We start from the raw sequence: 13,484 nt of genomic DNA on the forward strand, positions 1-13,484 counted from the left end.
GCGGCCGCTCAGCTCGGGCTGGACTCGAACCGCTGTTGCTCAGAGCTCAAACTCTTGAGCGAGCTCTTAACCAACTGAGCCATTCGGCCGGCCCTGGCCCATATAACTTTCTGACTTCAGTATCTGTCTGATTCACTCTTCCAGACTCTGAGCCCCTGGAGGGCAGGCAAGCTCTGCCTTGATTTAGGTTAACGCGTACACACACATGCGCTGCCTGGAGGCAAGGATGTGGGGTTGGAGAACTGAGGGGAATTGTCCTTTCTGCTCAGTGTTTGGCCCCAAAAGTACAGGCAGAGGAGGAATCAAATGCCCCCAAATTCATTTAAGAGTCCAGCAATCAGTGAGAGCAACTGTGTGCCACTCTTTACTTTTCAGATTAAAACATAGACGCACGACATCTCGGGGAGGCTCATTCTAGGGAGGCTGGGACTACACTAGAAAGAGGAGAAGAGGAGCTTGGATTCACACCCTAGTTCCCCTCTTCCCAGCTCTGTGCCATTGGGCACATTATGCAAACTCTGAGCCTCAGTTTCCCCGTCTGTAAAATGTAACATCTTTCTGTAGGGTTGTTGTGAGGATGAAATGGCGAGTACAAACAATTTCACACAGTGCCTGGCATGAGGACACCTGCACTGAACACTAGTCCCCCTTCCTTTCTTCCTTCCTTCCTTCCTTCCTTCTCCCCAAATGATTAACATGTTAGTTAACAACGTCCATTTATTACAGATCTGTCATGTGCTCGGCACTGTGGGAGCTGAAAAAAAAAATGCTCTTCCTGCCTTAAAATCCCACCGGGGATAAAAGACTTACACAGGAGCTGATTAGAAAAAAAGATAGTCCATTATAAGGGCTAATTGAGCAGCCTAGACAATAATGCAAACTGAGTTAGGGCCCCGAAAGCTCATTGTGTGCCTCAGTCCTCAGGGAGGCCGCAGATGCTCTTTTCTCCAGATAAATTACAGCCTTTGCAACTCGGGAAGCTGTCAAGGCAAGAGCTTCCACAGATAAGCGTATTTGGGAATGTGAACACTGAGTTGGAATTTGTAAGCTTTGGTTTTTTAATGTCTCACGTTACCAGCTTGTCTATGAATTACAGCTATCTGATGGTTTAAGGAAGACAAAGTTCGGTTGGGTTGAGAGAATAAAATAAAACCACAAAAATTGGAGAACAGGATCAGAGAGGACTAATAATGATCACATATCCATCAGGGTCCCCATTCAGTTCTGCCCCTCAGCAGAGGACAGAAAAGCATTTCTCAGGCTGCTTCCATCGCTTTTTTTCTCCATCCTTGTGTTCTGGACAAGGTATGTATAAGAGCTACATCATGGACAATAACAGTGAAGGAACATAGCGTGGTCATTGAGAACATGAAGCTTGGAGTCCAACAAACCTGTTTTCCCTGCTACTTGCTGGCTGTGTGACTTGGGCAAGTTCCTTAGCCTCCCTGAGCCTCACTTTCCTTGTAAAGTGGGGATAATCAAAATAAAACTCTTTCATATGGTTATTTTGAGCTTTCAAATAGATAATACTATGACAGCGCTTATCACAGTGCTTCTAAAAGTTCAATAAACGTTAGCTGGTTTAGTATTATTAAAGTAAGATCTGTTTAAAAACAGAGCAGATTGTTTCTCCCCAAATGTACTTGTCAGAAGAACATACTTCACTGGCAGGAGGCTGATTCTGGGAAGTTGAGCAGTGGCCTGGAGCAGGAGAAAGAGCACTGGCCAAGTTGCACCAAAATCCAGGTCCCCTTGCCAACAGGTGGCAGGATGGCTCAGCTTAAAAAAAAAAAAAAAATCCAGGTCCCCTCACTCAGTGATTTTCAAAAAATGTTTTACTATATAATCCTTGGTATGAAATGCATTTTACATCACAGTCCACCAAGTTCATGCATTCACTGATAGAGAAGATAAAAATTTCACACCAAAAATACAATCTTGCCCACAAGCAGTGCACACTATTTTTTATTCTTTTTTTTTTTTTCAGCCCAGTTGGAATTCACTTATTTCAGACCCACTTATTGGGTCCCCATCCACAATTTGAAAACACTGTGTGAAATGATTATGACCTTGGGAAAGTCACATTCCCTCTCTGAGTTTTAGCTTTCCCAACTCTTAAACAACCTTGATGCCCAACCAGCCTCACTGTCGCTCTGAGTCATGCCAGGAGCACTGATTAAGCCCTTGCTATTTGGAGGGTCACCGTCCAGGTGCTACAGCACGGACAGAGATTGAGAAGAGCAGTTTTTGCCCCCAAAGAAGCTACTTGGGGACACTGGGGATGGGTGGGAGATGGGGATTGTGGGGATTGCTTCTCCCCCAAAGACCCACTGTGATGGAGAGAAAGGCAACGGAGTGGAAGGTAACCACTGTTTTTTTTTTCCCCACTTGTGCCCCCAGCAGCCTTCCTGACAGCGAGATGGGAGAGGACCCCAGGTACAGCCTTGGATCTGGGTTGGAAGCAGGTCCTGATAAAGGGGAGAGGCTGAGTGTGGGGCCGGGAGGGGATAATTGGGGTGAGGATACTGAGCATGGATTCAGGGGTGTGCAGCCCACACAATTTCCGAGGCATGAGACCTTGTAATAAGGCATACATTCTCAACAAGGGTAAAATCTTGTTTGTGAGGAGAAAAAACACTTAGACATTATAATGATTTGTGGCCCTTCGAAGAGCCATAATATATAAACAGATATACAGTATATCTGTGGTATTGAAACTTCGTGGTGGATAGAGTCAGAAAATAAACTTGTGGTTGCCACAGAGTGGTGAGAAGGGAGGAAAGGAGTGATTGTTAAAGGGTACGGAGTTTCTTTCGGGGGTGATGAATTAGACCGGGATGATGGTTGTGAATATTTTAAAAACTCACTGATGGGCCGGCCGAGTGGCTCAGTTGGTTAAGAGCTCACTCAAGAGTTTGAGCTCTGAGCAACAGCGGTTCGATTCCTGGCCCGAGCTGAGCTGCCAACAGGTGGCAGGATGGCTCAGCTTAAAAAAAGAAAAAAGAAAAAACCCCACTGAATTGGAAAAGAAATGTGATAAAGAAAGGACAATTAGAAAAAAAAGGTCTAAAATGGCCCTAGGGGTTGATCATAAAAAAAAAAAATGTTGGGAAACACAGCTATAAGGAGAAGAGGTAGGTGTCCCACAGACAGAAAATTTGGTCTTACTGCCTTATGTTCAATGTGTTTTATGTTCTTGCTGTCTAAAAAGCCCAAGTGAAACAGATTAATGAGGCTCTGACACCCTCAAAACCCTCCTAAACCTCACCTGTCCCAAAAACATTTAAAACACATTGGAGGTGGTAGGAAGTCAGGACTGGGGAGGTTGACTCCACTTTGTAAATAAGTTTAAGCTCTGGCCTTTCCTCTCCAACACCAAAGAGGCTTCACTTCCTCGTGTTTTCTCTGCCCTGTCTCCTACCTTGTCCCCAAGTGCCAGGGTATGATGACAGACCCAGCCTCTCTAGCCATAGTGATCATATTTCTTGAGCCAAAAATCAGGCCTCATGGTATGTGACAAGTATGCATGTGTGAATGAGAGTAATAGGACAGAATAGTTGACACTGGAGTAGTTCGGGTCAGTCTAGGGTACATGGGCACCACAGCTGACTATATCTCTCCTGGCAGAGCCCCCAGATTTCTTGGTTTTCTTCTGAGAGGGCCACGTGGGGCTGCAAATCACACCTCGAGCCCTTCTTGGCTCTCTAGGTGCCACCGAGTTCCATTAGCTGTAGGTTCCCACCCACGAACTGCAGGCGCCAATGTCAGCCTGCCTCTGGCCAGAGAGCACTCCCTACCCCAGCTGTTTGTACGTGTCAGTCTGAGACCTTGGCCAGTGTGTTTGAACCCTGATGCAGGGGCAGGGTCTGGAGAAGCCATGCATTGGGCCTAGTATTCCTCTGATGTGGGAAGATCCACCCCCATGACCTACACCAATGCTGTCTTCCCCCCACCTTCCCTCTTACCTTAACTGGGTCCCCTGGGGCCCCCTTCACAAACCCCACATGGATTCTGGACACTACTGGGGTTCAGGCAGTGGAGGTGCCCCAGGATGACCACGCCCCACTCCCACGCCTCTCCATGCAGCATTTGTGGCTGTAGACTTGGTCACAGGGATGATAAAGGCATTCATGCTGGGTTTGAGGGAGCTCAGAATGTCTGTAGAGAACTTAGTACCCTCATATGAACCCTAAAGGTGCGTCTTTCCTCCCCTGCTGCAGCCCAGAGCGGGAGCCAGCGGCTGGCATGGACGTCAGGTACTGTGTCCTAGGAATACCTGCCCTCCAGGCTGGCTTCCTCAGAGTGGCTCTCAGGCCAAGGGAGCCACAGAGATCTGGAGGGCAGCCCCCAGGCCCCAGCCCGGCTGCAGGGAGGAGGCCAGGGAGGGCTCTGTGCTCCATGGGGTGGTTTGGAAGCCACTTCTGTACATCAGGCTGCTCCCTTCACACCAGGTCATTTTTCTCTGGTGGTCATCTTTTCCTCTTCTTTTAATTTTTTTAATTGGGAGGGGTAGGGTGGGTCTTCAAAAACTACATCATACTACATGTGGTTTCCTTGGCTCTGCTTTTTTAAAAAGTCATTTGGAGAGTTACCTGCTAATGTCAAAGTTGAGTGGTGTGAGGGCTCCTCAAGGAAGGGGGAAATCGGGGGTCCAGTGTTTACTTGGTTTCCTCCTAGGGTCTGGGTTAGAGATTCAGGAAGGAGTACCGACTGAAGGGTGGGGCCGGGAGGGTGTAGGGCAGGGAGGGGTCGAGGTCCCATCTCTCCCAGTCAGCTAAGACCTGGCACCCAAGCCTGCCTCAGGCCCTGGGGAAGGAGAGTCTACCAGGGGCCACACAGAGCCGATTTCTGCCAATTGCACCCCCTCCTCCCGTCTTAGCACTGCCCCTCCCCCTTGCCCTGGTCTAAGCCATCACCTTGACAGCTGCCTCTGAGAATGACCCCTTGGGAATGCCTCCCTACTCCCACCCGGCTTTTCCCAGGAAGAGAGGCCCCGTGGCCTATGCTTCTCAGAAACCATGGCTGCTGAACGCCACTGTGGAGGAGAACATCACCTTTGAGAGTCCCTTCAACAAACAACGGTAAAAGCCTCTGGGAGGGAGGCGGGCTGGGGAAGGGAAGGAATTGGTGGTGGGCAGCCTTAGCCACCTGCCCCAGTCCCTAAGCCCTAGCCAGCTGGCCTGCCCTCCCGTTGATCTCCCACACCCAGCCATCCTGCTCTCCAGCCCACTTATCTGGATTCTAGCCTGCTCCATATGGTCCATCTGAAAACGGTCCAGATGTGCCTGGGCATCAGGGCAGTCCAACTCCTGTGGCTGAGAGGGCAGGAGGCAAGGGAGGTGCGGGCGCCCTGCTGCCTTCTCTCGTGGCCGGTGGGATGGCTAACCCAGCTCCCTACGATTCTCTGCACTCACGATTCCCCACCCCCAGCTCAGCGGCCTGCACACTGTTTTCCCTCCAGTGATAATAATAACCACCAACATTGATTGAGCTCTTACCAGGTGCCAGGCTCAGTGCCAAGCTCTTCGCACAGGTGATTTCCTCTAATGCTCACAACAGTCCCAATAGGCAGGTGCTATTATCAATCTCATTTTACAGCCAAGGAAACCAAGACTCATAAAGGTTAGGTAACTTGCCCAGGACCGCCCAGCCAATAAGTCACAAAAATGGGTCTCAAATCCAAGGCTGTCTGATACCCAAGTACATGTCACCAGGACACTCTGATGCCTCCTCCATGCACTGCAGCTGGCACCTGCCCAGGTGAAGAGCTGGCCAGGGAAGTATGAGAGGTGCAGGCTGGGCAAATATTTGAGCAGCCATTATCATTACTGCCTAAACCAACCAGCAGTAATTTTCCCTGGCTGTGCCCCGAACATGGGCTGTGACTGCCGCTTTTCTCACTGCACAGGGACCATGGGCCGTCTCTTGTCACTTATGTGGCATATTTGCTGCCATTTAATTTCATCCTTCAAATATTTAACTTGCTCCAAGACCATGTGAAGTGCTGTCCTCAGCTCTTTTTAAGCTCACATGGTGTTTGCTCGCACCCAAGCAAGAGGCCAATTAAAGCCATTGCTCACCCTGGGCACAGCTGCCCAGAGGCTAATGACCCTCTGCAAGTGCTCAGGACCCACTCTGGCCAGGCCGATCAGCTGTGTCCCTGCCCCATCCCACTGCAGGTACAAGATGGTCATCGAAGCCTGCTCCCTGCAGCCGGACATTGACATCCTGCCCCATGGAGACCAGACCCAGATTGGGGAACGGGTTAGTAGGGACTCCAGGGGGTTTTCTCGAAACTGAAGCCTTCAACCTCCCCTGCTCCCCACCCATCGCCACCACAAGGCCCCGAGATCCTTCTCAGGGAGAGCAGGTACCTGGGAAATGAGAGGGTGGAGGCTGCAGAGCTGCCTGCAGTGGGCTCAAAATGACCTCCTTGAGCCCTGGGTTGGTGGCTGTCCTTGACACGTTTTCAGCCCTGCTTGGTGTAAAGGTCAGGTTAGCACCTCCCAGGCTAGAGATGACTGATATCTTCTTTATTGATGCCCCGAGTGTATACTGAGAGCCGCCATGGCACTGTGCTGGACTCAGGGTTACGCTCTTCCTGTTTTCAATCCAGGTGGGGCCCCTGCTCCACAAGCTTAAACAAATAGGATTCTCTGGTGTCTGTCCTCCAGGTGTATGGTTAAACCCCTACTTCGTCCATCTTGGTGTTCACTGGTCAGATGGTCCCTAGCACCTGCATGATGAATCTTCAAAGACTTGGGGGTCATGCTCACCCCTTCCCAGTGAATTTAGTAAACATGTACAAACTCCTTCCCTCTGCAAGGTGAGGAGGGACAAAGACGTGGATAGAGCCAGGACTCTATCCCAAAGAGCTCACAGTTGAGTAGGGGCCAAGACAGCCTCTCCTGAAGGGCTATGAGGGCATGACCTTTCCTCCCCTTTGGTGACAGGGCATCAACCTGTCTGGTGGTCAACGCCAGCGAATCAGCGTGGCCCGAGCCCTCTACCAGCATACCAATGTCGTCTTCTTGGTGAGTGTACCAACTGGCACCTGCTTAGGCGCCTTCATCTCTGGCTGTCTCCCTCGTCATTGGCTACACCACACACACACACATACACCACACATACACACCACACACACACACACACATACCACACATACACACCACACACACACATACACACACACACACCACACATATACCACACATACCACACATATACCATACACACACACACACCACACACACACACCACACATACACCATACACACACACACACACACCCCCCACACACATACACCACACATATACCACACATACCACACATACACACACACACATACACCACACATATACCACACATACCACACATACACCATACACACACACATCACACACACACACCACACATACACCACACATAAACCACACACACACACCACACACACACATGCACACACACACATATGCACACCACACACATGCACATCACACATGCACAACACACACACACACCACACACACCACACACACACCACGCACACCACACACACACCACACATGCACACCACACACACACACCACACACCACACACACACACCACACATTCACACCACACACCACACAGACCACACACACACCACACACCACACACACCACACACACCACACATACACCACACATACACCACACACACACGCACACCACACACACCACACACACGCATACCACACACACATGCACACACACACATACGCACACCACACACGCACACACCACACATACACCCCACACACACACCACACACACACACACACCACACACACACACACACACACACACACACACCACACACACACACCGCACACACATACCCCTAACTCCTTCTCTAGGAGCAAACCTCTTCTGACAGAGCTATTACCTGCTTATCTTATTTATGGGGAAACTGAGGCAAGGATAGTACAAATGACCCACTGTGGACTTCACAATGAGCTCTGCAGTAGCCATGAGGGAAGACAAGTAGTTACAGGCTACTTCCCTGTGGGACAGCCCCAACCTATCAATACTTATTTAGCCTGACTATAAGAATGGCCAGTCTGTGGGATATGTGCTGCCACTTCCCATCTCATGCCCAGAGCAGACATTGCCAATTGATTCCAGCTTCTTTTCCACGGACACTTAACTTGGCCTCAGAATCCTTCTCAACACAGCACTCTAGGTAACCACCAGCAATCAAACATGAGATAAAGCTTAGCTCTCCTTTGCCTACTTCATACCAAGTTCTGTGTTAGATGCCTTGCTATTGAAGAATTCTGAGGCCCATCCTTTGGCCTCAAAGATTTAGAGTCTGGTTAGGGAGACAGAGCTTACCCACACTCGAGAGCCACAGCCCAGCTGAAAGCCAAACTGGGTGACACAGACTATGTGGGGCCTTGTCCAGGAAGACAACTGTGAGAGCTAGAGAAATCAGGGAGGGCTTCCTAGGGGAGGAGGGCCTTGCCATGTGAGTCAGTTAAACAGCAGGAAAGGGGGAGGCCATTTGGACAGAGCATTGAAAGAAGGAACCTCAGGTCTGTGATCCCAGTGTGATTCTCTTTCCCCCACAGCACACACCAACACTCCTTACTAAACACGCTTCATAATGTAAGGCCACCGTCTGTTACCATCCGACACATGCAAAGCACTTCACAAAGTACTGGCTCCTTCATGATCCCACGTGAGCTTTAAGCAACCTTGTTCGAGAGAAGTAAAGTGGATAATTTGGTTTATTTCAGCAGACATTTATTAAGATCCTGCTCTGTACCAGGCACAAGGGGTCTCAATTCTTAGGGGCCTCATGCAAATAACTATCAGATCTGGCTTTGTGCAGGGTATCACTGGAACAGAGAAGAGGGAAGGCGAGGTGCGGGGGTCAGAAAAGGATACAGGAAGAGCTGGTGCTTGGGCGGAGCGCTGAAGGCGGAGGAGGGGTTCACCAGGCAGACAAAAGGCAGATCAGCGCTCCAGGCAGCGGGAACGGCGTAGGCAGAGGCCTGGAATGGCAAGTTCCCTGGAGTGTAGGGAGCTTGGACAAGATGGATGAGCAGTGAGGCTGGAAAGGAAGACTGAGCAGGTTGCCAAGGGCCTGGATTCCCAAACTAAGGAATTCAGACTTCATTGACTGTGGGGAGCCACGCGAGGATGAGGAGTCAGGAAGCTTGTGATTAGGTCTGTTTGAGAGTGATAACTAAAAACAGCCCCATTTTAAGATGAGGCAGCTAAGGCCCAGAGAGGTTAGGTACATTGTCCAAGGCCACACAGCTAACTAGTGTCAGTCCCTAGACCAAAGCTGGTATGACTCCAGTGGTTTTTATACTCACTGTCTTCTCCTCCCCCCATACTTGCCCCTATCTTCTCCCCTCTACCTAGGATGACCCCTTCTCAGCTCTGGACGTCCATCTGAGTGACCACCTGATGCAGGCTGGGATCCTTGAGCTACTCCGAGACGATAAGAGGACAGTGGTCCTTGTGACCCACAAGCTACAGTACCTGCCACATGCAGACTGGGTGAGGGGTCACAAGAGGGTCAAGTTACAGAGGGCTGAGGTGGGAGAGGCAGTCGGACATCTTCAAAGGAGCCAATCAGTTGTCTCATAGCAATGGTTGAGGACCACCAAGCAGAAGATAGCAGCACAGGATGTCTTTGTGCAGGCAGGGCAGACTAGGGACACCTGCACAGCCCAAGGGTTTTGGTATCACCGAGAGCTGCAGACATTCCCTATCCTGGCCTGGGGCCCCTGTGAGTACCACAAGGCTGGCACCACGAAGTCTCAGAAAGCAGCAGACACTCACTCAGTTCCTGCCCAGTTAGATGGCTCATCCCCCGGCCGTGGGGAGTGCCCATTTGGATGGGAAAACCACCTCCCTGCCCTCAGTGGGTCGGATTCAAGTTAAGACCAGATGGAAAAGATGGAAACAAACAATAGCGGTAGTAATGTGAAACTTCCATATTATCAGTGGAATGCAATTTTGTGAAACTCAACATTAACTAAATTCCCATACTTCTCAACAGATAGAGTTACTTTTCAATTAATTGGAAAGCACCTATTTTTTAGGATGGAAATCATGTGACTTGAAATCTGGTCCTTGCCTGACCGCTGTATAAAATTGCCCCTGAAAATTGAGGCCCTCCTGGGGATTCAGGCCTGTGCTAAAATAGCCCTGCTGACCCCAAATAAGTCTCATTCTATGTGTAGTGAGTTCCTCCCTCCACTTTGAAGAAGAAAAAAAAAATCCATATTGAAAAACAAGCTATTAAAACAGGTGCAGGTTTATGTCTGTTTCTGTGGTGACTCTGCAAGACGTGCAAGATAATCCTTAGTCCAAAGAAGGTGCACACAGAGGTTCCTGGTTCCTTGAAGTGTCAGTAGATAGGGGTCCTAGGTACCCCTCCCTAAACCCCAGCATGGGGTCTGTGGGGGTGAGAGGCGCTGGGGTGGGAGTCTGAATTAGCCTACCTGAGTGTGAAACACTGAGTGTTTCAAATAAAATGTTTTATTGATTTCAAAGAGGTGTGGCCACACACATGTAGACCAACAGGGGCTTTTCCACACACTGGTAGAACCTCTCAGATCTGCCATCAGGAGGAGCTAAGGGTAGTGTGCAATTATTGAGCTAAGGGTAGTGTGCAATTATTCAGCCAAGTATTTGAAAACAGTGGTCATTAATGGAGTTGTTGCAGATTACCAGACAGCTGGAGCAGGATGTACTCATTTGCTCCGCAAACTCTCCTATCAACCTTGGGGCAACCATTGAGAAGTCCGCAACCCCCCTCCCGCCCCCAAGATGTACCAAACTCTGAATCCTGGGAGTGTTTCAGTGAGGGTAGGTTATCACTGCCAGCTCACTGCAGTAGGTGAGCCAAAGGCCCTTTGTGGCAGGGAAAGAATGTGTGCGTGTGCATCTCAGACTCCCCCGTCGGGTGGGGTGTGACCTCCACTTCTCCTCCCCAGCCAGCCCTCAGAAGGGTTTATTTCTGCTTTTCCAGATCATTGCTATGAAGGATGGCACCATTCAGAGGGAGGGCACACTCAAGGACTTCCAGAGGTCTGAGTGCCAGCTCTTTGAGCACTGGAAGACCCTCATGAACCGTCAGGACCAAGAGCTGGAGAAAGTGGGTATTTCCTGGGGGCCAGGCAGCCACGCCCTGAGGGGACGGCTCTTTTAGAACTAAACTCGTAAAGGTCTTCCTGCCCTCCCTGGACCCAGGAAACCCCCCAAAGGACAGATATGGGAGCTGGACATGAACTTGCTCCTGCCAGAGGAGAGGCAGTACCTGTGCCAGCTATCCAAGGCACAATCAGATGGATGCCTTCCCCTTATCCTGAGCTAGATATCATTTAGTTTACAAAGTTTCAGAAAATCAACTCCAACTGGCTAAACAAAATTTCAAAATGTGGGGGGAGGGAGGTTGGAGTGGAAGTTAAGGATTTATTGACTCATAAAACGAAAAAGTCCAAGGGTGTCATAACCTCAGGCGGCTCTGGGTCCAAACAATGTCATCAGGAATCTGTTTCTCCCCATCCCTTGGCTCTGCTCCCCTCAAATTGGCTCCATTCCCCTGGTAGCAGTGAGGGCCACTGGCAGTCTCAGGTTTACATTCTCCCAGATCAGCAACCGCCAGAAAGCGAGTGCCTCTTTCACGATTGTTTAGCAAAGGTCCCAGGGCTGATTCTCATTGGTCCAATATGGTCATGTGCCCACCCCTGAACAAATCACTGTGGCCAGGGATGTGGAATGTGGGAGTATGCCCAGCCCTGGAGCCAGGGAGAATGACCAGCCCACCTGAATCACAGAGAATAAGAATAGGGGACAGGTGGTCTTCCACAGGGATGCTGGGGTGCTGTTAGCTGATGAAGGGGCAGTCTGGCAAGACAGACATGTGTCCATCTGGACCCTGCCCAGGCAAGGGCAATCCAGAAACTGACACTGATCGTGACCAGGGATGCTTGCCTTCCGCCTTCCCTTTTCCCCTCCGCACACCCTGAGGACATTGGCCAGGCACTATTTGTCTTTCAGGAGACCGTCATGGAGAGAAGAGCCCCAGAGCCACCCCAGGGCCTGCCCCGTGCCGTGTCTTCAGGAGATGGCCTCCTGCAAGATGAGGAAGAGGAGGAAGGTACTGACAGAGGGACTGGGAGTGAAATCATGACCTGAGTGAGGGCTGATCAACCACGGGGAGACTAAGGTTTAGGGTTCTGAGGGTGGTAAGATAGTGTGCCTTTGATTAAACCCTTTCCCCTCTGTGTGCCTCAGTCTTCCCACCTGTAAGTGGGGACAACATACCCCCTGGTTCACCCTCAGGGGGATATGAACTATGAAGCCACAGGGTGGGTTCTTGCGGCCTACAGAGGAGGCAGCCGAGAGCGAGGAGGAGGACAACCTGTCGTCGGTGCTGCACCAGCGCGCCAAGATCCCGTGGCGAGCCTGCGCCAAGTACCTGTCGTCTGCCGGCATCCTGCTCCTGTCGCTGCTCGTCTTCTCCCAGCTGCTCAAGCACATGGTCTTGGTGGCCATCGACTACTGGCTGGCCAAGTGGACTGACAGTGCCCTGACCCTGAGCCCCGTGGCCAGGAACTGTTCCTTCAGCCAGGTGGGGCTGGCAGCCCCAGGGCAGGGGCCGGGGGGGAGAGGGCTGAGCCATGGACACCCCCGGGACCTTGCCTCGTTCTCTGCCTGGCCCAGGAGTGCTCCCTCGACCAGACTGTCTATGCCATGGTGTTCACTGTGCTCTGCAGCCTGGGCATCATGCTGTGCCTGGTCACATCTGTCACAGTAGAGTGGACAGGGCTGAAGGTGGCCAAGAGGTTGCACCGCAGCCTGCTGAACCGGATCATCCTGGCTCCCATGAGGTACGCTGGGAGCTCCGCCAGCATCGGAGAGGGCTCCCCCAGCGGTGCTGGGGCCGTGGGCAAGTCACTATTCTCTGGGCCTCAGTTGTCCCCGCTATAGAACGGTGATAGCCAATCTCTACAACAAGCTGTGGGGTGTGATTGACTCAAGAAGACCCAAGTGTGTTGGAAGCGCCTTCCTCAGTGCAGAAAGCAGAGGGCAACTGGCATTTACTCAGCCAGACGCGGTGCTTGGCATTAGACATGGTTAGCTCATCTAATTGTCACAACAGTCCTTCCAAGTGAATGTCTACAAGGCTCCACGTAAATGTTAGTTTCCCTTCCCCGGGCAGGCAGGTACTATCTTCCCATCTCCACTCACGCGTTCAGCCGTCTCCCTCCTCTCTCTCCTCCCTGCACATTCTGATACTGGGGACGTGGTGTAGCTGTTGTCGTAAGATGGATAAAAACCCCAAAGGCTGCTTGGTGTGAAAGAAGTCACTGCCCTATTGGCTTGCCAATGAGGTTTAAAAACACAACAGGCAAACAGGTCATCCAGCCCTGGCCCCACCCTTGTTAATGCCAGACCTCACCATCTGACTACATTG

The 13,484-nt window shown here is 50.9% G+C and overlaps 1 protein-coding gene across 10 annotated transcripts in view; it reads left to right on the plus strand.

Moving 5' to 3' along the window:
- Window positions 1-13,484, plus strand: part of ABCC8 (ATP binding cassette subfamily C member 8) — a 76,456-nt gene that overhangs the window by 51,363 nt on the left and 11,609 nt on the right. For 8 of the 10 annotated variants that reach the window (XM_019652538.1, XM_019652539.1, XM_019652541.1 and 5 more), the window contains 10 exons: window positions 2,401-2,436; window positions 4,221-4,256; window positions 4,983-5,081; window positions 6,180-6,264; window positions 6,954-7,034; window positions 9,416-9,553; window positions 11,034-11,159; window positions 12,065-12,164; window positions 12,397-12,638; window positions 12,731-12,897. In XM_019652538.1, coding sequence (XP_019508083.1) covers window positions 2,401-2,436; window positions 4,221-4,256; window positions 4,983-5,081; window positions 6,180-6,264; window positions 6,954-7,034; window positions 9,416-9,553; window positions 11,034-11,159; window positions 12,065-12,164; window positions 12,397-12,638; window positions 12,731-12,897 — 1,110 coding nt within the window. The remainder of the gene's footprint in view (window positions 1-2,400; window positions 2,437-4,220; window positions 4,257-4,982; window positions 5,082-6,179; window positions 6,265-6,953; window positions 7,035-9,415; window positions 9,554-11,033; window positions 11,160-12,064; window positions 12,165-12,396; window positions 12,639-12,730; window positions 12,898-13,484) is intronic. The other 2 variants (XM_019652540.1, XM_019652542.1) reach the window with 1 other exon arrangement.

The sequence above is a fragment of the Hipposideros armiger genome, unplaced genomic scaffold (assembly GCF_001890085.2).
Source record: "Hipposideros armiger isolate ML-2016 unplaced genomic scaffold, ASM189008v1 scaffold_181, whole genome shotgun sequence".
In the NCBI taxonomy this organism is placed as follows: domain Eukaryota; kingdom Metazoa; phylum Chordata; class Mammalia; order Chiroptera; family Hipposideridae; genus Hipposideros; species Hipposideros armiger.